Source organism: Manis pentadactyla, chromosome 10 (genome assembly GCF_030020395.1).
Source record: "Manis pentadactyla isolate mManPen7 chromosome 10, mManPen7.hap1, whole genome shotgun sequence".
NCBI lineage: Eukaryota > Metazoa > Chordata > Mammalia > Pholidota > Manidae > Manis > Manis pentadactyla.
The window spans coordinates 104613251-104638191 of record NC_080028.1 but is presented as its reverse complement, the minus strand read 5'-3'; the positions used below and the strand labels follow the sequence as shown (position 1 = coordinate 104638191).

Genomic DNA, 24941 nt, shown 5'->3' with positions numbered 1-24941 from the left:
TGGCAGGACCCGAGCATCCACCCACCCCAGCTCCCTGGCGGGAAGAAAGGAGTTGGAGCAGGGAGGGAGTGAAAGCCCAGGACTGCTAAACAACCAGCTCTAGTAATCCACACCAGGAGCGTGGACACATGGTGCCTGGTGTGCTGGATATTAGAGAAACGGAAGGGCAAAATCTGCGAGCGGGTCCCTGCAACCAGCTCCCCTGGCACAAAAGAAAAGTGAGTGCTTTTTGAAAGTCTTAAAGGGACAGGGACCTCACAGCTGGACGGAATTGTCTCAGCACACTCAGCACAGCAGCTGGGAATCACGGGGAACTCCAGGCGACCTAATCCCCTAGGCGGCAGCACAGCTCTAAAGCCCCTTATGGTGATAAGCAGCCAGCCAGTCGATCCCCCAGCCGGCGCAGATCCCAACACACCAGCCAAGTAGCGTGCAAGCTGGTGGTGGCTGTGGCCGAGTGAGCAGCCCAGGAGCAGCCTGTGCGAGCCGGCGGTGGCAGCCAAGCAAGGGGCCCGGGAGCAGCCCGTGCAGGCCCGCAGCACCCGAGCGAGTGGCCCGCGCGAGCCCACGGCGGTGGCGGCCAAGTGGCCCAGGAGCAAGCGCGCCCCCGGCAGCCACCCAGAATCTCCTCCCGGCACATAGCCACCCAGGCCAGACCCAAAGGCCACTGCCAGCGCACAGCTGCCCGGCGGGGGTGCCACTCTTGCAGGAAAGCACACCCGGCGCACCTGCCACTCCCCACAGGGCTCTGCCCTACCCTGACGGAGACCCTGCCCACAGCAGCTTAAGGGATTAATCCTGAGGCTGCTCCAGGAATGCAGGTAACCGACACAGGCAGCAGAGAAGGGCAAGGCGACCAGCAAGCAGGAAATGACTTTGTTTTCCCAGCTGACACATGCACTACCTGCCTACAGCTACCTCTATCACCATGAAAAGGCAGAAGAATTTGGTCCAGTCCAAAATTACCCAGACAACCCCTGAGAGAGGGCTTGGGGAGATAGATTTAACCAATCTCCCCAAAAAAGAATTCAAAATAAAGGTCATAACCATGCTGATGGATCTGCAGAGAAATATGCAAGAGTTAAAGGATAAAGTTGGGAGGGAAAATACAGAAATAAAAGTCTCTGGAAGGACTTAAGAGCAGACTGGATGAGGTGCAAGAGGCCACTGATGGAATAGAAACCAGAGAACAGGAACACAGAGAAGCTGATGCAGAGAGAGACAAAAGGATCTCCAGGAATGAAAGAATATTAAGAGAATTGTGTGACCAATCCAAACAGAAAAATATTCGCATTATAGGGGTACCAGAAGAAAAAGAGAAAGAAAAAGGGATAGAAAGTGTCTTTGAAGAAATAATTGCTGAAAACTTCCCCAAACTGAGGGAGGAAATAGTCTCTCAGACCATGGAAGCCCACAGAACTCCCAACACAAGGGACCCAAAGAGGACAACACCAAGACACTTAATAATTAAATTGGCAAAGATCAAAGACAAGGACAGAGTATTAAAGGCAGCCAGAGAGAGAAAAATTGTCAACTACAAAGGAAAACCCATCAGGCTGTAATCAGACTTCTCAACAGAAACCATACAGGCCAGAAGAGAATGGCATGATATCTTTAATGCAATGAAGATATCAGAAGGCCCTTGAACCAAGAATACTGTATCCAGCATGATTATCATTTAAATATGAAGGAGGGATTAAACAATACCCAGACAAGCAAAAGTTGAGGGAATTTGCCTCCCACAAACCACCTCTACAGTACATTTTAGAGGGACTGCTCTAGATGGAAGCACTCCTAAGGCTAAATAGATGTCACCAGAGAAAATAAAATCACAGCAAAGAAAGCAGACCAACCAAATACTAACTAAAGGCAAAAAATAAAATCAGCTACTCACAAAAGCAGTCAAAGGAAACACAAAAGAACACAGAATAAAACACCTAACATATAAAGAATGGAGGAGGAGGAATAAGAAGGGAGAGAAATAAAGAATCATCAGACTGTGCTTATAATAGCTTAATAAGTGAGTTAACTTACATGGTTAGATAGTAAAGAAGCTAACCTTGAACCTTTGGTAACCACGAATCTAAAGCCTGCAATGGCAATAAGTACATATCTCTCAAAATCACCCTAAATGTAAATGGGCTGAATGCACCAATCAAAAGACACAGAGTAACAGAATGGATAAAAAAGCAAGACCCATCTATATGCTGCTTGCAAGAGATTCACCTCAAACCCAAAGACATACACAGACTAAAAGTCAAGGGATGGAAAAAGATATTTCATGCAAACAATAGGGAGAAAAAAGCAAGTGTAGCAATACTGGTTTCAGACCAAATAGACTTCTAAACAAAGAAAGTAACAAGAGATAAAGAAGGACATTACATAACGATAAAGGGGTCAGCCCAACAAGAGGATATAACCATTATAAATATATATGCGCCCAATACAGGAGCACCAGCATATGTGAAACAAATACTACCAGAATTAAAGGAGGAAACGGAATGCAATGCATTCGATCTAGGAGACTTCATTTCAACACATCACTCACTCCAAAGGACAGATCCACCAGACAAAAAATTAGTAAGGACACAGAGGCACTGAATAACACACTAGAACAGATGGACTTAACAGACATCTACAGAACTCTACACCCAAAAGCAGCAGGATACACATTCTCCTCAAGTGCACATGGAACATTCTCCAGAGTAGACCACATACTAGGACACAAAAAGAGCCTCAGTAAATTCAAAAAGATTGAAATTCTACCAACCAGCTTTTCAGACCACAAAGGCATAAAACTAGAAATAAATTGTTTAAAGAAAACAAAAAGGCTCACAAACATATGGAGGCTTAACAACATGCTCCTAAATGATCAATGGATCAATGACCAAATTTAAACAGAGATCAAGCAATATATGAAGACTAATGACACGGCAACATAAAGACCCAACTTCTGTGGGATGCAGCGAAAGCGAAAGTTCTAAGAGGAAAGTATATAGCAATCCAGGCCTATCTAAAGAAGGAAGAACATTCCCAAATGAATAGTCTAAAGTCACAATTACTGAAATTGGAAAAAGAAGAACAAAAGAGGCCCAAAGTCAGCAGAAGGAGGGACATAATAAAGATCCAAGAAGAAATAAATAAAACTGAGAGCAATAAAACAATAGAAAAAAATCAATGAAACCAAGCACTGGTTCTTTGAAAAATTAAACAAAATAGATAAGCCTCTAGCCAGACTTATTAAGAGAAAAAAAGAATCTACACACATCAACAGAATCAGAAATGAGAAAGGAAAAATCATGACAGACCCCACAGAAATACAAAAAATTATTAGAGAATACTACGAAATCTATATGCTAACAAGCTGCGAAACCTAGAAGAAATGGACAACTTCCTAGAAAAATACAACCTTCCAAGACTGACCAAGGAAGAAACAGAAAATCTAAACAGACCAATTACCAGCAAAGAAATTGAATCGGTAATCAAAAAAACTACCCAAGAACAAAACTCCTGAGCCAGATGGATTCACAACTGAATTTTATCAGACATACAGAGTTAAGACATAATACCCATTCTCAAAGTTTTCCAAAAAATAGAAGAGGAGGGAATACTTCCAAACTCATTCTGTGAAGCCAGCATCACTCTAATACCAAAACCAGGCAAAGACACCACAAAAAAAGAAAATTACAGACCAATATCCCTGATGAACATAGATGCAAAAATACTCAACAAAATATTAGCAAACCAAATTCAAAAATACATCAAGAAGATCATACACCATGATCAAGTGGGAGTCATCTCAGGGATGCAAGGATGGTACAACATTAGAAAATCCATCAACATCATCCACCACATCAACAAAAAGAAGGACGGAAACCACATGCTCATTTCCATACATGCTGAAAAAGCATTTGACAAAATTGAACATCAATTCATGATAAGTCTCAACAAAATGGGTATACAGAGCAAATACCTCAACATAATAAAGGCCATATACGACAAACCCACAGCCAACATCATACTTAACAGCGAAAAGCTGAAAGCTTTTCCTCTGAGATTGGGAACAAGACAGGGATGCCCACTATCCCCACTGTTATTCAGTATAGTACTGGAGGTCCTAGCCACAGCAATCAGACAAAACAAAGAAATACAAGGCATCCAGATTGGTAAAGAGGAAGTCAAACTGTCACTACTTACAGATGACATGGTACTGTACATAAAAATCCCTAAAGACTCCATTCCAAAACCACTAAAACTAATATCTGAATTCAGCAAAGTTTCAGGGTACAAAATTAATACACAGAAATCTGTTGCTTTCCTATACACTAATGACAAATTAACAGAAAAAGAAATCAGGAAAACAATTCCATTCACAATTGCATCAAAAAGAATAAAATACTTGGGAATAAACCTAACCAAGAAAGTGAAAGACCTATACTCTGAAAACTAAGACACTCTTAAGAGAAATTAAAGAGGACACTAACAAATGGAAACTCATCCCATGCTCTTGGCTGGGAAGAATTAATATAGTCAAAATGGCCATTCTGCCTAAAGCAATCTACAGATTCAATGCAATGCCTATCAAAATACCAACAACATTCTTCAACGAACTAGAACAAATAGTTTTAAAATTCGTATGGAACCACAAAAGAGCCCGAATAGCCAAAGCAATCCTGAGAAGGAAGAATAAAGCAGGGGGCATCTCGCTTCCCAACTTCAAGCTCTACTACAAAGCCACAGTAATCAAGACAATTTGCTACTGGCACAAGAACAGAGCCACAGACCAGTGGAACAGAATAGAGAGTCCAGATAGTAACCCAAACATATACGGTCAATTAATATACGATAAAGGAGCCATGGACATACAATGGGGAAATGACAGCCTCTTCAATAGCTGGTGTTGGCAAAACTGGACAGCTACATGTAAGAGAATGAAACTGGATCATTGTCTAACCCCATACGCAAAAGTAAATTTGAAATGGATCAAAGACCTGAGTGTAAGTCATGAAACCATAAAACTCTTAGAAAAATACATAGGCAAAAATCTCTTAGACATAAACATGAGCGACTTCTTCATGAACATATCTCCCCAGGCAAGGGAAACAAAAGCAAAAATGAACAAGTGGGACTATATCAAGCTGAAAAGCTTCTGTACAGCAAAGGACACCATCAATAGAACAAAAAGGTACCCTACAGTATGGGAGAATATATTCATAAATGACAGATCCAATAAAGGGTTGACATCCAAAATATATAAAGAGCTCATGCACCTCAACAAACAAAAAGTGAATAATCCAGTAAAAAATGAGCAAAGGAGCTGAACAGACAGTTCTCCAAAGAAGAAATTCAGATGGCCAACAGACACATGAAAAAATGCTCCACATCGCTAGTCATCAGAGAAATGCAAATTAAAACCACAATGAGATGTCACCTCACACCAGTAAGGATGGCCACCATCCAAAGGACAAACAACAAATGTTGGCGAGGTTGTGGAGAAAGGGGAACCCTCCTACACTGCTGGTGGAACTGTAAACTAGTTCAACCATTGTGGAAAGCAGTATGGAGGTTCCTCAAAAAGCTCAAAATAGAAATACCTTTTGACCCAGAAATTCCACTTCTAGGAATTTACCCTAAGAATGCAGCAGCCCAGTTTGAAAAAGACAGATGCACCCCTATGTTTATCGCAGCGCTATGTACAATAGCCAAGAAATGGAAGCAATCTAAGTGTCCATCAGTAAATGAATGGATAAAGAAGCTGTGGTACATATACACAATGGAATATTATTCAGCCATAAGAAGAAAACAAATCCTACCATTTGCAACAACATGGATGGAGCTAGAGGGTATTATGCTCAGTGAAATAAGCCAGGCGGAGAAAGACAAGTACCAAATGATTTCACTCATATGTGGAGTATAAGAACAAAGAAAAAAGTGAGGGAACAAAACAGCAGCAGAAACACAGAACCCAAGAAGGGACTAACAGGTACCAAAGGGAAAGGGACTGGGGAGGATGGGTGGGAAGGGAGGGATAAGGGGGGGGAAGAAAGGGTGCATTACGATTAGCATGTATAATGTGGGGGGGACACGGGGAGGGCTGTGCAACACAGAGAAGACAAGTAGTGATTCTACAGCATCTTACTACGCTGATGGACAGTGACTGTGATGGGGTATGTGCGGGGGACTTGGTGAAGGGGGAGCCTAGTAAACATAATGTTCCTCATGTAATTGTAGATTAATGATACAAAAAAAAACCATAAAGACACCCTTGATCCCACTTCCCCCATATTCTCCCTGCAGCAGTGCTCCTTGGAGCGGCTGAGTGTGTGCAAGCTGCCGCCCCTTCTCTTGACCTCCACCTCCGCAACTCCCCCAGGGCCAGTCTGTCACATCCCCGCTGACTGGCTGGAACCAGCCTCCTTCTTGGGCCCCTTCTGCCTGCACCTCTGCAGCCCTTGTCACACAACTGCTGGCCACCCACCTCTGTCCTGTGGCTTCCAGGATGCCCTGGCTCCTGGGCTTCCTACTCCTGCCCTCCAGCCTCACAGACATCAGGCTTCCCTGCTGCTCTGCTTTCTTGATGATCTTATCTCACCTCCTGGCTTCAGATGGTGCCTACATGCAGACAGCTCCCATTTACACCCAGGCCAGACATCTGCCCTGAACCCCAGACACACACATGCCCAGCTGCTTGCGGGCACCTCACTGGGTGTCGCAGACTTACCATCAAGCCAAGCTTGGGGCCGCTGCCCCTTGTGCCAGCCCTGCTTCCCATGCTGTGTCCCCACTGCATCTTCATCAGTGACTGCAGAAACCTCAGAACCAAATCTCCCACGCAGCAGTAATAGCCTCCTACAAAGTCTCCCTACTTCCCTCCTGCCGCTGCCTGCTTTAGCCAGAGTCATCCTGCAGCAGGGCTGATCCACTCATCCTCAGCCCAGATGCCTGCTGGCTCCTCATCCCCGGAGAGTTCCACGCCCTCCAGCCCCACCACCTCCCTTGCCGTGGGTGTCTTTCTCCATCACACTTGACAACATTGTTAATCTTTCTTTAGTTTGATTATTGTCCACTGCTCCCAGACCAAAATGTGAATCCACAAGGATGGATTTTTGTCACCTGCTGTATCTGTAGTGCCAGCACATAGTAGGTTTGCTATAGGTATTTGTTGAATGAATCAGCATCAGCAAATATGATAAGAAAATTGTCTGTTTTTCTAGGCTAGTTGATCTGCTAATGCAGAAGCTGTTCCTAAGGCCAGCAGTGCCACCCGAACACCCTCAGGGACCCATCTCTGCCAACCACTCCCAAAAGATTCATTTCTAAAAGTTTTTGTCCATATTGTGACTATTGTGTATTAATCCAGCAATATCAAATGAATTTAAAATGTTTTAATAGATTTTTTAAAAAGACTTCATTTTTTTAATTGAGAGGTCACAGCAAAACGGAAGGGAAGGTACAAAGATTTCCCATATACCCCCTGCCCCTGCATGCAGCCTGTGCACTCGCTACTGACATCCCCACCAGAGAGTGCATTTGCTACAGTTGATTAACCTGCATGGACACATCACTGTCACCCAAAGGCCAGCATGTATGTTAGGATCACCCTCAGAGTACGTTCTGCGGGTTTGGACAAACGTATAATAGCATGTATCGACTACTGTGATACCATATTGAGTCATTTCCCTGCCCTGAAAATCCTTTGTGGTCTGTCTCTCCTGTGACCCTAGATCTTTGTACAGTCTCTGTAGTTTTGCCTTTTCCAGGCTGCCATAGAGTTGGAATCACAGTATAGAGACTTTTCAGACTGGTGTCTTTCGCTTAGTGATACACATTTGAAGTTCCTCCATGTCTTTTCATGGCTTGATGGCTCATTTCTTTTTAGTACTGAGTGATAGATACTCCATTGTCTGGGTGGACCATTGTTGTTTTTATCTATTCATCTGCTGAAGGATATCTTGGTTGCTTCCAAGTTTTGACAATTATAAATCTGTAAATATATGTATACAGGTTTTTTTGTGTGGACATAACTTTTTTCAGCTCCTTTGGATAAATACCAAACAGTGCAATTGCTGGATTATATGGTATGTTTAGCTTTGTAAGAGACTGCCAGAGTGTCTTATAGAGTGGCTGCACCATTTTGTATTCCAACCAACAGTGAATGAGAGTTTCTGTTGCTCCACATCCTTGTCAGCATTTGGTGGTGTGGATATTCTGGATTTTGGCCACTCATAGGTGTGTAGTTGGTATCTCATTTTAATTTGCATGTCCCTGATGACATACAACGGGGAGCATCTTTTCACATGCTTATTTGCTATCTATATATCTTCTTTGATGAGGTGTGTTAAGGTTTTTGGCCCATTCTTTAATTGGGATGTTTGTTTTGGTTGAGTTTTTAAGAGTTCTTTGTATATTTTGGATAATAGTCTTTTATCGGTTATGTCTTTGCAAATATTTTCTCCCAGTCTATGGCTTGTCTTTTCGGGCTCTTAACATTGTCTTTTGCAGAAAAGAGGTTTTTAATTGTAATGAAATCCAACTTATCAACTGTTTCTTTCATGGATTATACCATTGGTGATGTATCTAAAAAGTCATTGCCATACCCAAGGTCATTAGGTTTTCTCCTGTGCTATCTTCTAGGAGATTTATAGTTTTTAAAGTTTTATACTTAGGTCTGTGATCCATTTCGAGTTAGTTTTTGTGAAGTCTATAAAATCTGTGTCTAGATACATATTTTTTTATTATGTAAAGGCCCAGTTCTAGTACCTCTTGTTGCAAAGATTGTCTTTGTTCCTTTGTACCACCTTTGATCCAATGTCAGAGACCGGATGACTGTATTTATGTGGATCTGTTTCTGGGTTCCCCACTCTGTTCCACTGATCTATTTGTCCTTTTGCCAATACCATGCTGTCTTGCTGAGTGTGTCTGTATAGAGAGTCTTGACTGTAACATTAGTCCTCCAGCTTTGTTCTTCTTCAACATTGTGTTGGCTATTCTAGGTCTTTTGCTTCTCTTTATAAACTTTAGATTTATTTGTCAATATCTACAAAATAACTTGTTGGGATTTTGATTGAGACTGCATTAAATCTATAGATCAAGTTGAGAACAAACATCTTGACAATAGCAAGTCTTCTTATCCATGAACGTGGAATATCTCTCCATTTATTTAGTTTTTCTTTTATTTCATTCATCAGAGTTCTATAATTTTCTTCATATACATCTTGTACATATTTCATTAGATTTATACCCAAGTATTTTGTTTTGAGTATACTAATGTAAATGGGATGTGGTCTTAATTTCAGATTCCACTTGTTCATTCATTGCTGACAAATAGGAAGGTAATTGACTTTTGTACATTAACCTTGTATCCTGCAACCTTGCTATAATCACCTATTAGTTCCAGGAGTTTGTCAATTCTTTCATATTTTCCACATAGATGATGTCACCTGCAAACAAAGACAGTTTTATTTTGTCTCTCCTAATCTCTATTTTGCCTTTTATTTCCTTTTTTTTTTTGTCTTACTGCATTAGCTAGGACTTCCAGAATGTTGAAAAGCAATGGTGAGAGGGGGTAGCCTTGCCTTGTTCCTGATTTTAGTGGGAAAGTCTTGAGTTTTTCACCACTAAGTATGATTTGTAACTGTAGGCTTTTTTGTAGATATTTTTTATTGTGTTGAGGAAGTCCCCTCTATACCTAGTTTACTGAAAAGTCTTATCATGAATGGGTTTATCATTAATAGATTTTGTCAGAATGCTTTTCTGCATCTGTTGATATAGTGATGTGATTTTTTTTTTAGCCTGTTAATGAAACAGAGAACATTAATTGGTTTTGTAAGTTTGAACCAGCCTTGCATACCTGGAATAAATCCCACTTTGTCTTGGTGTAGAATTGTTTTTATATATTGTTGGATCAAATTTGCTAATATTTTGTTGAGGGTTTTTGCATCTGTGTTCATGAGAAACAATGGTCTGTAGTTTCCTTTTCTTGTAATGTCAGTTTTATAGTTGGATAATGCTGGCCTCATAGAATGAGTTAAGAAGTGGGATTTTTTGTAGAGGTTCTTTGTCAAAAATCTTTGGTTTTGGTATGAGGGTAATGCTGGCCTCATGTGAATGAATTAGAAGAGTTCCCTCTGCTTCTGTTTTCTGGAAGAGATTACAGAGAACTAGCATAATTTCCTTCTTAAAGATTTGGTGAACCCATCTGTGCCAGGTGCTTTCTGCTCTAGGTCATCAGTTATTGGTGCCATTTCACAGGTATCATCTGTTCTTACATGAGTTGTGGCAGGTTGTGTCTTGTGAGGGGTGGTCATTTATCTAGGTTACCCAGTTTGAGGACAGAGTTGTTCAGAGAACCAACTTTTGATTTTGTGAATTTTCTTTATCGATTCCCAGCTTTCAGTTTCATTGATTTCTGCTCTAATTCTTTCTGATTTCTTTTCTTCTGCTTGCTTTGAATTTAATTTATTCTTCTTTTGCTAGTTTCCTAAGGTGGTACTTTAGATTATTAGTTTTAGGTCTTCCTTCTTTTCTAATACATGCATGCAATGCTGCAATTCCCCTTCAAGTACCACTTTCACTGCATCCCACAGATTCTGATAAGTTGTGCTTTCGTTTTCATTTAGTTCAAAATATTTTTTAATATCTCTTGTGCTTTCTTCAACAATTATGTGATTTAGAAATGTGCCATTTAGTCTCCAGCTATTTGGGGATTTTTTCCAGTTATCTCTGTTACTTATTTCTAGTTTAATTCTATTGTGGTCTGGGAGAAGACATATGATTTCTGTTCTTTTAAATTGGTTAAGATATGTTTTATGGCCCAGAATGTGGTCTGTCTTGGTGATATTTTGGTCCATGGGACCTTGGTAAGCATAATGTTTTTGAATGAAGTGGTCTGTACGTGTCCATTGTATCCAGTTTATGTCCCTACCAGTTTTCTGCCTGGATCTGCCCATTTCTGATAGAGTGGTGTGGAGGTCCTCAAATACACTAGTGAATTCATCTGTTTCTCCCTGAAGCGCCTACCAGTTTTGCCTCACGTAGTTGGATGTCCTGTTATAAAGCGCATACATATTATGGATCAGTATGTCTTCTTGGAGAACGGACCCTTTATCGTTAAGTAATGCCTTCTTAATTCCTGGTAACTTTACTTGCTTTGCAGTCTGCTGTGTTTATAGCTAAGCTGTTTTACTTGAATATGAAGCTTTTCTCTACTGTTTATTATTTTCATAATAGTAATTGGTTTAATATTATTTTTAACATTTTAAAAGTGTTTTGCTGTTTTACAGAGGTCCTCAAAGCAAGCAGTATCCTGTTCCCTGACATCCTGGTGAAAGAGACAGAGGCTGTCCTTCACAAGCACCGCTCTCCTGTCTACTGTGAGCGGCTCCTGCAGCATGTTCGGGCCTTGCCGCCTGCCCAGTGATCGAGTTCTGGGAGTGGAGCCTTTAGTGCAGCAGCTGGAGGTGGGAGTGAACACCAGCTCTCGTCCTTACCTGGACTTGGCCTTTTAACCTCATGACAGGGCACCTTTTTTTTTCTCAGACAAAATACATTTATTTAATAAACAAAATACATTGATGAGGGGATACAGGTGTGTTTCCATAATAACTTGTTTTAGCATATGCTGCCTGCTGTGAGTGGCTCATGAGAACCTGGGGTATACAGAGAAAGGCTTTAGATCTTTTCACAAATTTCTTAGGATAGAGTTGTCCAAAAGTGGTGGCTCAAGCCACTTTGCTGAATTCTGTTTTTGCACTTTTCAGAAAATACCCCCTATCTAACCAGTTTCTTTTTACCATGTGTATTATATGTGTGTGTGTCTGTGCGAATTTGATAAACACACATACACACCAATTCCCCTTTTCATAAAATGTCCCCAAAAGTTAAAAACAAAACAAAAACCCGACAGCTAAATACTATGACATCCCAATTAGTAAACACAAAACAGAACACTTTACAAAAATGAATAAAATATACCATATGCACTCAGCTTCCACATGGAGCACCCAAGTAAGGAGGCTGCTGCGATGATGTCTGTAGGCAGTTTCTTTTGGCAGACAGCTCCAGCGCAATTGCCATTCTCAATTATTAAGTTATGTGTAAGACGTGTGACCCATTGGATTTTTGTGAAATTACACCCGTGCTTCTGTTCATGCCCTGTTCTGTCCATTCCCCAGCAGCTGTCTGCCTCAGAGCCCGAGGGCTATTGCAGACTCCCATAATGCTACCTCGGGGTACCCCTTGCATTGGCCCAGAAGGGTGACCCCCATGGCTTGGGACCCACCTTGCATTGGATGGCTCCAGGCTTCTGGTGGGCCACCTATGGGATGCCCCCAGTGAGGTTCTGTACCCCCAGTAGGATTGTGAGGCCAACCAGAAGCTCCGGGGGAGCTGTGGCTGAATGCCTCAGGGGCAAAGTTAGAAAGGACCATGTTACTAAAACCTAGTCTCACACTTTCAGAGTTGAAAGCTTCCATCTCTTTTGCTTGATGCTCCAGCAGGCTTCATATTCGTTCAGTGCATTTATTCTGCAATGTCAATACCTCCTCTTCAATCTTTGTTCTTAGAGTGTCTTGCAGAGGAAGACCCTCTGTTCAAGCTCCTGAAGCTCTCAATCATGTTGTGCCTCAGCCTGCATCTTGATTTTGCTCTGATATGCATTCAACAGCTCCAGTTCCCACTGCAGCTGCATTTTCAAAATCTGGCACTCTGCTTCCTGGGCTTCATCCAAACACAGCTTCAGACTCTTAGGCTGTTGTCGAACCTCCATGACATGCTTTTGCCTTAGTTCTCATTCTCTTTGTTTATTATACTCCCACTGGTTAGTGAGCTCAGTTTGATGCTGCAATTTGATCAACTCACAGCGCATCTTCTGAATTGTGTTGAGGTGGCGCAACTCCAGTTCTTGCATGGATTCATGCTGCAGTAGCATCGCATGCTTTAAGTCCTTTTGAGTCCGCCTTTTATTTAACTCCTCCGTGACAAGGTCCTGCTCCAAGTTATGGCACCCAAGTAACATCTTTCCTTTGAAGCAGTGGCGTTGCAGCTCTAGGTTCTGTCTCTGACGTTGAAGATTAGTCTTTTCCTCTGCTTGGAAATTCTGTATATTCTCTTTCTGCTTTGAAAGCCATTCCTGTTTTCCTTTTTTGGGGGATGCTCTGGTTTTCATTCAGCTCCTTAGGCTGTTCCTTTCGAAGTTTATATTCTGTCTTCTGGGACTTCAAAAAGCTATTCAGTTCTTTCTTCTGTTGGGCCTGAATACATTGCTGAAATTTTTTCTCCTCATTGAACATTACTTTAGCCTCTTTTTCCATAGCCTGATGTTTCTTGATAAGTTTCTTCATTTTTGCAGCAAAGTTGTTACACTAAGTTTTTTTTTTCAAGACCTTTGTCTAATATGAGATGATGCTCATCCATCTTAGCCTTTAGCTTATTTTCCAGATTTATCAGCTGTTTTTGACGTTGCTGCGTCATTCTCTTACCGCCAGACATTTGTTCTCTAAGCTCAGTTTCCTGCTCATGTTCTTGCATTTGCCTTATAGTGGGTTTTAAATGGATGACAGAACTATTAGACGTGACTGTGGTCTCCCTCCATCGTTTCTAGCTCATTCTTGTCATCTGAGGCATCTGGAAGACTGTTAACACTACTGCTTTGACTACTGGCCCTGTTGGACATACTGGGAATAGACTGATTACTTCCAACACTATTCACTGTTCCTGTCTGTCCAACACTGTGATCTTGTTCCTCTTCTTCCTGTGCTTCTACTGCTGGTCCATTATGTGCCTCCTCGAAAAGGACCTTCTTCATCTTTCTATACTGCAGATTTCCAGCTCTCTTTCGGCATCCTTTGTCCTTTGAATGAGATCTATTAATACTGTTGCAGGGCACTCCCAAAGAACAAACACATGCTTTAAAAGTTCCTCTGATGAAGGACGATCTTGAGGGATTTTCTGGAGGCAAGAGACTACAAAGTTGTGAAAATAATCACACCAGTCATTTGACTGTAGTGTAGGGGATTCATTTTTGGCTATGTGACATAGGCACTTACTGTATTCATATCAAATAAAGGAGGCTCCCTTTCTTTGATATGGAGTTCAATACATGTTATTCCAAGAGACCATACATCTATTTTGCTATAATACTTTTCTTCATCCATGGCTAAAATTATTTCTGGGGCCATCCAATATGGTGTTCCCACAAAAGAATAGGCAGGAGAGGCCATGGAAGCAATGACAGGGCACCTTTTTGTCAAAAGCTAAGGACATTCACAAGTGAGACTTTGATAGCAAGAAGGATGTATTCTCTAAGATACACGCCTGGTAGTCTCTGGCACAGTTTTCCACACCCAGCCATTTCTAAAATAGCATTCACTGAGTGGCTTCCATATTTTTTATGTCTTGTTGATACATCTCGTGGAGAGGTCGGCCAAAAATCTGCAGCTGATTTGAAATGAAAAGTAAATGTCAACTACTCGATATTGGCAGCCAGGTCAGCTCTCTCTCTCCTTTTTTAAGGCCACGTGCACTGCTAGGTTCATGGGTTATCAGTTCTGTCTTGCTTAAATGCCCACCAAGAATGTTCTTGACTACTACAAAACAAAAAGAGCCAAAGTAAAGTGATTAAAGAGAAATTTCATTATTTCTTTGGGTTCTGTGTACTGAAATGTCACAGGGAACAGATTAAAAGTAATTTGAAATCTTAAGAATTATTATCAGTGAAATGTTTCTCATTTAAAATATCCTGGAGCTTAAAATGTCTTGTGGATAAATTCAGTCACAGTATTTCTTCTTAGGTCAGTAATGCTAACAGTGTTGAAAAATAGAATATTTAGTCAGATGTAATTTTGGTTGCTCTTTTTATTAGTAGCAGTAAAGTAAAATTGTATTTTATTCACTAGCATTTTCTACACCCAAGTGCCTAAAAGATTTCATTTTAAGTGTGTATTGATTCTGTAGGCCAAATATTTATGTTAACACAAGGGGGAAAAAATGTTATGTGTATTTTCCAATAATCAAATATTAACATTTATGCTTTTGTGTTTGAAATTTTAATTAAAAGTATTTATTATAAATATTATGTATGCTTGTCTTTATGTATTTTGATAACTGACATTTTTAGAAACTGCTGGTTTTTTCCTTAGATTTAACCTCACAGTGATCCCAGCCTCCAGAACTCTGAGCCTCTGCCCTGAGGTAGGTCTTCCCCTGCTGGTTGTAATGTCCTTTCTGGACAGCAGGTGGCAGGAGCTCCAAACAAGTGAAGATGATCACAAGGGCGTCAGCAAGACCAGGAGAGGGCTCGCTTTGGGGGAAGTTGGGGTGGGGGAGAGCAGGCCTGGAGAAGCGTCCGAATCTGCTGACGTGAGTCACTGCGCGCCAATATGCATCCCCAGAGTACACTGACATCACTCTGTGTCCCCGTCATAGCCTCTGAAGTTGTGACTGCTCTCTGAGCCAGTTTCTGTAACAGGGAGACAGCTGCGGGATTTAGGGTACCCTCACACATGGGCTTCCACAAATTCCATAAATGCCCTTTGCCCTCTGCATCCTCTGCCATTTACTTCCTTGGCACCACCTGGAAGAAATGCAAATTATCAGGCCTCAGCCCAGACCTGTTAATCAAGAGGCTGGAGCTGGGGCCCAGTGGTTGGCCCTCCAGAGAATTCCAATGGCCCTAACACGAGGACTCTGTCCCAGGGCACCATGCATTTTTGCGTCCAGCAAGAAGCCCCATCTTCTGTTTTAGTCAGCCACTAAGTGTCACATTAAACACAAATAAATGGCAGACAGCTTGGCTGAGGACAGCGTATGCCAAAGGACATGCTCAATTCCTCAGCACCCACAAATCAGGCTTCAGCTGGGGAGCCAACATCTGTCCAGCCCAGCCGCCATGCTGACTGCCATAGAGTCATTGGCCATGCGCCATGAGTTTTCATTGCTGTACATCTTTAAGGAGAAACATTCAGAGGCAGCATTATAGTGCATCAGTACCACCTGGCACAATCATAACAGGCACATGTGTTCAAAAAAAGACAAAAATGGCCTATAAAGGGTTAGTAATCTCAACACCTGAAAAGCAGCATATTCCTCTCCACTTAATATTTTGAAATTCTTGTAAGCTCTTCACTCAATTTAATTGGCAAATACTATGGAGCCCTACCCTCCATGTGCAAAATGGCAGAGAAGAGTAACATAAAATGCAGCCCCTAAAGTTTACAGCATTACCAAGGTATAATTTCTACACAGTAAATTTCACCTGTACTGAGTATACAGCTGGGTGAGTCTCAGCAGGTCTACAGAGCTGTACATACCCTGCACAGCCCAGTTTTGAGACACTTCCATCGCCTCAGAGTTCCCTTGAGCCCATCTTCAGTCAAAAATGCTCACATCCCCAGCCCCAGGCAACCACTGGCCTTCTGTCCATGACATTTTGTCTGGTGTAGATTTCGTACAAATGAAGTCATTTGTGGTCTTATGTGTCTGGCTTTTTTCACTTACCCACTCACTAGTTAGGAGTCAGCAATCTCATAAAGGACCAGATAGATAGTAAAGATTTTAGGCTTTGCGGTAGTCAGTCTCTGCCACAAATACTGAACTCTGCTGTTATCCATTCATCTGTTGATGGACATTTAGGTTGTACAGTTTCAGGCTATTATGAATAAAAAACTATTATGAGCATTGTGAAATGTGTGGGCATGTTTCCATTGCTATTAGCCAGATACCTAAGAGTAGAAATACTAGGTCATTTTAGGTATGTGTTTGCAGTGCCTGACTTATTATTGCTATATTTGGCTGCTGTATTGAGGTATGCTTGACCTATAATTAACTGCACATATCAGACAATTTGACGTTTTGACATACACATACACCCATGAAACCACCACCATGATCAAGATGGGGAACCTCTCCATCACTCTCCAAAGTCCTCTCCTGCCCCTCTGTGATTCCACCCTCCTGCTCCCTCCCAGATGCACACCCCCTTCCACCACATCTCCAGAATTCTGATATGCTTTTAGTCACTATATAGTACTTTGCATCTTCTAGAATTGTATAATTTTTTTTTTACCTTCTTTCACTTGGCCTAATTATTACTTTGAGATTCATCTGCATTGTAGTGTCCATCAGCATTTCAATTCCTTTTTATTGCTGCGTAGTATCCCATTGCATGGGTATTCCACAATTCTGAAGTATGTTTCTAGTTTCTGGCTATTTCAAAGCATCTTAGAACATTCATATCCAAGTCTCTGTATGGATTTATGCTATCATTTCTCCTGAGTAGAAAGACAATCATCATAGATGTATATTAGTCCTTTTAGAAACCAACAGACTCTTCCAAAGCTGTGGTACTATTTTATATTCCCACCATCACTGTATGATTCCAGTTCTTCCCATTTTTGTTAATATTTGGTACATCAGTCTTCATTTTAACCACTTCAACAGGCACATGGTGGTATCACAATATGGTTTTAATTTGTATTTCCTCATGTCCAATGATGAACATCTTTTCTCATGTGCTTACCTGCCATCTGTATAACTTCATTGATGAAATATCTTAAAATCTCTTGCCCACTTTTTAAAAAACTGGGTGGTTTTCATATTGGTATGAGAATTCTCCACATATTCTGGAGCAAGTCCTTTATGCCATATAAACTTGCAGGTATTTTCTCTCTGGAGCTTGTCTTTTCATTCCTTTAATAATGTCTTTTGAAGAACAGAAGCTGTTCATCTTAAAAGAAGTCTAATTTTTTAATTGGTTCCCTTATGGATTGTGCCTTTGGTGCTATATCTAAGAAATCTTTGCTTAACCCAAAGTCTTGCTTCCTGAATTTTAAGAAATTCAAAGAGTTATTTTCATAAACATAATCCATCTATTTGCCCCTACCTACACTCTGGTTCAAAGGCATGTTTTACTTCCTTTTAAAATCTCCTTTTGGTGACCTAAATGAAAATAGGAGTTCCCTCCAGGGTGAGTTGGTCAGTTGAAGATAAAACAACTACATTTTAACAGCCAAGAATAGCCCTATATATGCCAACTGGAATGATCTCTAAAACACACTAGTAATTGTAAAAAAACAAGGACCACAACACTGTGTATAGAATGTACCATGTTTAAACACAGGAGAGAGAGGCAGCTATTTGCTTTTAGATGCATAAAATACTGGAAGGGGACAAAAGAAACCTGTAAGAGTGGTGAACTCTTGGGAGGGGACCTATACGACCAAGGGACTGGAGTGGGAGTTGTCTATACCTTTGGGTACCTTTGCATTTACTTTCTTGTGCATTGAGACTAATTCATAAATCAGAAACCCAGCTGACATTGGGTGATATGCTTAGCCAGTAAGTCAGCACACCTGTTACTTCTGTATAGAGAATAGGGCCTTCTTCCAGGGAAGGATATTCAGGATGTCAAAGCAAAAGGATTATCAGAAAGTTGCTTTGTTGAGAAATGAAAATGCAGACTTGAACCCAAGTGTTCATAGCATCTTTATTCCAGTCCCCAACTGGAAAGAACCCAAATGTCCATCGACGATTATGAGTGGATGAACAAGCTGTGGTAATAATACCCTTCCATCAGAACACTGCAATACAAAGGGGCAAATTACTAAAGCTGCACCATCGGTGACTCTCACGGACAGCAGGCTCAGCTAAGCCAGACCAAGAGTGCCTAGGATACTACCCCTTTTGTGGATTTCTAGAGTAGGCAAAGCTGTCCCGGTTCTTTTTAAATAACTGACTCAGTGATGCTTATTACGGGCTTGTAATACTCTTCTACATATGTGTGGATTTTGTGTGAACTTTCTCATAACTGAAGGTATTAAAAACTTAAAAAACAATCATCCCACTGAGCTTGGAAGCAAAGACTAAGATCAAGGCTGCCTCCTCCAGGCAGCAGCAGGAAGCCCTTTACCAAAGGCTTGCCTTTCCACTACCAGTTGCCTTACAAATCAGCCTGGAAAATTAAATCTTCTCTTAAGATAACCCTTCCTGACTTTCCTGAATTTTCCAGGATTCTCTGAAAAGCCAGTGTCATACAGCTATCTAGGCATTGTTTGTGTGATGTCAGACACAGGAGAAGCAGTTACTGGATGTTACTAAGGGTGGGGGGCTATAAATAGCATCTTTTTTGTTTTCCAGACTTTGAGTCATTTATAATTTTAAAAGCATTTTTAAGAGGTCATAGGCAGTGCTGCCGTGGATAACTGGTGAAGGGAGGCTGCAGCCCACACTCATGCATTATAACCTCTCCTTTGATGTAGACATATCCTTGGCGTTGTATCGCAGGGTCTGAGCCTCTTTCCTGTGGCCCTTCCTACAAAGCAAATGATGGCTTCAGGCGCTGACTAGGGAACACTGAGGCCTGGAACCTGTTCCATGGGCAAAAGCATTTGCTCCTAGATGCTCATTAGGCATCTACCCAGGGTTTTTTTTTTTTTCATTACAGGGTTTTCTTAATGTGTTGGAAAGTGTAATTTGAAGACAAGGCAAGTGCCTATTGTTGGCTGACAACAGTATGGTAACTGTAGACAGAAGAATCTATTTAGAAGTCAAGGTGTTCTCTTCCTGGCCTAACTGCTGGCACATTTGTCCCCTAGGCCTTCATGTTAGTGTCTCTATATTTCTGTGCTTCAAAATGTGAGTTGACAGTTTTGGCAATTGAATAAAGGGCAGTGGTGACTATGGCAAATGTAAAGTGGGGTAAGAATTATGGCCTTCTAGACCAACATGGGGAACCGGGTTTGGTGTGGGATATTGGCACTTTTTCAGGGTTACTGAGGACAGTCATCTGAACTGAAATTTCCATTCTCAGCATTAATTATTCTGGGCTATGTGCCTGCAGGAGGTACTGTGATTTTGCAGTAAGTACACACACCAATCTTGTTGCTTGCACAGCAGCAGCTGACCAAGGCCATGGCAAGTAAACAACCTATTGAAATGACCCTCCTGGGAAGACTTAATTGCTCTTGAGAGTGGCTTCGGTCTTTATGGTGGGATAACAGCTTTAGTACTAACACCTCTCATCAAAGCGCTTGGTCTGTACCCATTCCCCTTGTTCATAAGATAAGTTAGTATTTCAGAAACTACTGTGAACATTTCACATACAACTTCAAACCCGTGGTGACATTTTCAAAAACCAAGATTAGGAACTGCTATTTTGGAATGTGAAATTCCGACAGGACAAAACCCTATCTTCCCACAAGTCGGTGGCTTGGGATTTCTCAGTCCCAGCCCAACAGCCGACTTCTCTCCCCAGGCCAGATGCCCCGGCGCCTTCTCACATCATTCAGCAACTCTGGTGTCACACAATGAGGCACACACGGTCTTTGCGCCATTTGCTCCAGGCCAGCTGGGGGCCTTCGGCGGGGGCGCGGGTTTCCATCAGGCCGCCACCAGACCGATGCTCCACTGGCAAGGCCGGGTCCCTGGCGGCCGGCTGACAGGAGTGGGCAGCTTCCCCCTTCTTGCCAGCGCATCCCAACATATGGCCTCCTCTGGGCACGTCTGACAGACGCTCTCTGCTTCAGGTTAAAAAGGCACAAGGGTGACTATCAACGCCGCCACTGACGGCGACCTTGGCGAGCGCTCCGCCCGCACCTGCCGCCGCTGGTGTCCACCCGCTGCTCCAACCCCGTCTCCGCGCAGGCCTGAGGGAGCCCGCCCGTCATCGGGTGGCCGGGCTCCGGCACGGCCTCCACGGCTCCGACCTACCGACCCCCCGCACCCCCGTCTCGAGGCAAGGTGCGTGGCGGACATTCGAAGGCGGAAGACCGCGCCTCACGGATGCCAAGTTCAGAACCAGCCCTTTCCCGGGCGCCCTTGCGGCAAGGGTAAGGCCACGTGACCCATTTTACCCACAGTAAAGTAAATGCTTTTATCTGTTCCAACTATAAGTAGCAACCTTGGAAAGTACAAGCAAAAGTTTTAGCTGGTGTGAGTTGGGAGAGTGGGTGGAAGGCGGAGCGGGAGAAGAATGCGAGCCCTGTGGGTAAAATTGTAATATTTCCAGAATATCTCGCCTGGCTTTAGTACATCTGCATATCAATAGGCATTCAGAGTTGGAAAGAAGTATGGCTTTAGTGTATTTGCTTCATTCCTCAGGGGTGGAGAGAAGTTCATTTCCTTATTGATGGTTGATTACCTGGGCAAGGAGGGCTTATCTGTACCTGAGAGGTGAGGGTGAGGTCTTTGCTTGCTTCTGCAGTTTGTAAGCAATAAACGGGTTTTAAACTTTGTCTCTCCTTTTGACTGATTTTGGTTTTAGAGGTACTTTGCCCCAGGATTTCCTTTTCCCAGAGTTACAACTTAATCCAGGTAACTCGGTTCCCTGGGGGGTAGGCCTCTCACCTAAATAGAAAGTTTGACAGGAGCTTCATGTCCAAAGGTCAGGCTTCCCAAGTGTCCGGTTTTGTTTTCTGAAGTACGGAAAGGAAGGAGCTGCTGGAGATTGTACCATGTGCCAGAGTAAGGAGTTACTTGGAAGTCAAAGCTCACTGTAAAGCACTCCCAAGCAGTTTGTTTGACTTCTTCAGAGAAGAGACATCTCATCTGATTTACTGAGGTGGAAGCCAAGCCAGCTGCTCTGTGGCCTGGGTATGGGAGGGAGCAGGCATGCCGGCTGAAGCAGTTGTTCCAGCCCAGAGCTTTAGTTAATCCCCTTGGTGCCAGCCCTCTGGAGTGCCTGTTCTGAGAGGCTGCTCCCTCCACCCACATCTAACCACTGTCCTTGCCCGTATTCGTTGAAATCTCTCAGGTACTGCTGTCTCTCTCCTCCCGCTCCCCACCTGCCTTCCTTTTCATACTCCTCTACCAGTCATCCCAAGGAGGCCTTAGGTTAGAAGGGGAGAAATTGTGCTCAGTTCTTCCTCTTGTACCGAGGGCTGGATTTCTGTCTGTGGACATGGAAGAATATCCACATGTGTTGTTAGGTAGAGAAGCAGATCATGAAAGAACATACTTAGTATCCACTTTTCTAAAAATGTCACAGAAAAGTGACAGAACAGACATAAAAAAGTTTACAAAAGTCACCTCTGGGTGATGGGAATAAAGTGATCTATGGGTTTGTTTGTTTTTTTTAAGTACTTCCCTGTTTTCTAAAATCTCTGGTTATGAGTGTGGCATTTCAGGTGGTGGTGAAGCCACAGGCTGTGGGGATCTGGACCTTCCAGTGTTAGACTTGCCACTTACCAGCAGAGTGTGATGTGGGGCTTCTGCCTCTCACATCCTCTATGTCCTCCCCTGTCACAGAGCTGTTCTGAGGTGTGCATACAAATACAAGATTGCATGTGCGCAGAGCCCAGCATGGTGCCAGGCCCACAACAGGCAGGCTCCATAAGGTTGGTGGTGTTAGGGGGGAGTTGTGTTTTCCTTGGTTCTTGTCCCCACCACAACAAAGAACTAAAGGGCAGAGACACAGTAGTGAAACAGAGTAAAAGTTTTATTTAAAGTTACTTAAAGAGAGAAAAAGTGAAGGTGACCTTGGGGAGAAGAAGCACCCTGAAAGGTTTAATTATTTAAAGAGAGCAAGTGCACTGGACAGCTACATGTAAGAGAATGAAACTGGATCACTGTCTAACCCCATACACAAAAGTAAATTTGAAATGGATCAAAGACCTGAATGTAAGTCATGAAACCATAAAACTCTTAGAAAAAAAATAGGCAAAATCTCTTGGACATAAACATGAGCAACTTCTTCATGAACATATCTGCCCAGGCAAGGGAAACAAAAGCAAAAATGAACAAGTGGGACTATATCAAGCTGAAAAGCTTCTGTACAGCAAAGGGCACCATCAATAGAACAAAAAGGTATCCTACAGTATGGAAGAATATATTCATAAATGACAGATCCGATAAAGGGTTGACATCCAAAATATATAAAGAGCTCACGCACCTCAACAAACAAAAAGCGAATAATCCAGTGAAAAAATGGGCAGAAGAGCTGAACAGACAGTTCTCCAAAGAAGAAATATTCAGATGGCCAACAGACATATGAAAAGATGCTCCACATCACTAGTCATCAGAGAAATGCAAATTAAAACCACAATGAGATATCACCTCACACCAGTAAGGATCACCACCATCCAAAAGACAAACAACAACAAATGTTGGCGATGTTGTGGAGAAAGGGGAACCCTCCTACACTGCTGGTGGGAATGCAAATTAGTTCAACCATTGTGGAAAGCAGTATGGAGGTTCCTCAAAAAGCTCAAAATAGACATACCATTTGACCTAGGAATTCCACTTCTAGGAATTTACCCTAAGAATGCAGCAGCCCAGTTTGAAAAAGACAGATGCACCCCTATGTTTATCGCAGCACTATTTACAATAGCCAAGAAATGGAAGCAACCTCAGTGGCCATCAGTAGATGAATGGATAAAGAAGCTGTGGTACATATACACAATGGAATATTATTCAGCCATAAGAAGAAAACAAATCCTACCATTTGCAACAACATGGAAGGAGCTAGAGGGTATTATGCTCAGTGAAATAAGCCAAGCGGAGAAAGATAAATACCAAATGATTTCACTCATATGTGGAGTATAAGGACAAAGAAAAACTGAAGGAACAAAACAGCAGCAGAATCACAGAACCCAAGAAGGGACTAACAGTTACCAAAGGGAAAGGGACTGGGGAGGATGGGTGGGAAGGGAGGGATAAGGGCGGGGAAAAAGAAAGGGGGCATTACAATTAGCATGTATAATATGGGGGTGCATGGGGAGGGCTGTGCAACACAGTGAAGACAAGTAGTGATTCTACAGCATCTTACTACACTGATGGACAGTGACTGTAATGGGGTGGGGGGGACTTGATGAAGGGGGGAGCCTAGTAAACATAATGTTCTTCATGTATTTGTAGATCAATGATAAAATAAAATAAAGTAAAATAAAAAAAAGAGAAAGGGGTCTGTGAGCTACCTTGTAGAAGAGGTGCACTGAAAGGTTGAGATAAAGTTTTAAGGCTTTGTACTCAGAGAGAGGAGAGCACTGAAAGGTTTAGGGTCTGGGGTTTTATAGGCAGTTGAAGATTTTCAGGAATGCAACAAAGGGCCAGGTGCAGACCGGCCAAATTGTCCCAGAATGTTCATCTTTGTTAAGACATTGAGTTTCTTTTTCTTTTTTTTTTAACTTAACACAAGAAATATACTGCTTTGATTCCTTTCCAGAATATCAGCTTCAGTCTGAAAGCATATCAGTCAAGACTGTCTGCCCTGCCTTCAATGTGGGCTGAGCCACCATCCATTTGATTAAAATGCAATCTTAGCTTTAAGATAGAATTCTTCTTGAATAAGCTGGGCCTTTTAGCAGGTGCTAAAGTAAATCTTATAGTGATATGTTGACACAGTGAAAACATAGGCTATGCTGAGATACTTTTTTTTATCTGAAGAGTATCCTGGCCTTCTGAGCTTTCAATTTTTAACTGGTTAACTCTTTGAGTCCCTTCTAGTGGGTTTACTGGCTTTATTCTCTTTCCACCTCACTCATATCTATTTTCCTGCCTAACAGTTGTTCTAATTCTATTTGTTTTAAGATCAAAAACAAACTGTGCAATCTAGATCATCCAGCTTTGAGCTAATAGCTTTCCTGGGCACCTTCCAGGATGAATTAATTTCAGAGGTGCTGCCGGATAACTGGACCAATTAACTACTATGGATAAAGCAGTTAATTGTAAAGCAGGATCAGTTGGATCCTGGAGAATGTCTGCCAAAGATGATGATTTTGGTTTGAGAAGAGTCAGCATTGAACATTTGACTGTGACATGGCTTCGCTACCTGGACCAGTTGTATATTGAGGCTATTCCAGAATGGTCCATCACTTCTCTATGCCAGGGACATACAGCCAGTTTATCTAAGGTGGTTAATACCTTGGATATAATATACTCACCAAGGTACTTGAAACACATGAGTCAGATGACATACCACAGTCACGTTCACAGCCAGATATTATACCTGG

At 42.2% G+C, this 24941-nt stretch overlaps 1 protein-coding gene and 1 pseudogene across 1 annotated transcript in view; one reads left to right on the top strand and one right to left on the bottom strand.

Annotated features, from left to right (window-relative positions):
• The window catches only part of DNAAF5 (dynein axonemal assembly factor 5), a 58361-nt gene extending 43288 nt beyond the window's left edge, over window positions 1-15073 (top strand). Inside the window, exon 13 of the mRNA XM_036933056.2 lies at window positions 11283-15073. Within this exon, the coding sequence (XP_036788951.2) occupies window positions 11283-11419 (137 nt within the window). The 3' untranslated portion in view covers window positions 11420-15073. The remainder of the gene's footprint in view (window positions 1-11282) is intronic.
• Window positions 12608-14219, bottom strand: LOC118936139 (serine/threonine-protein kinase TAO1-like; annotated as a pseudogene).
• Window positions 15074-24941: the final 9868 nt, after the last annotated feature.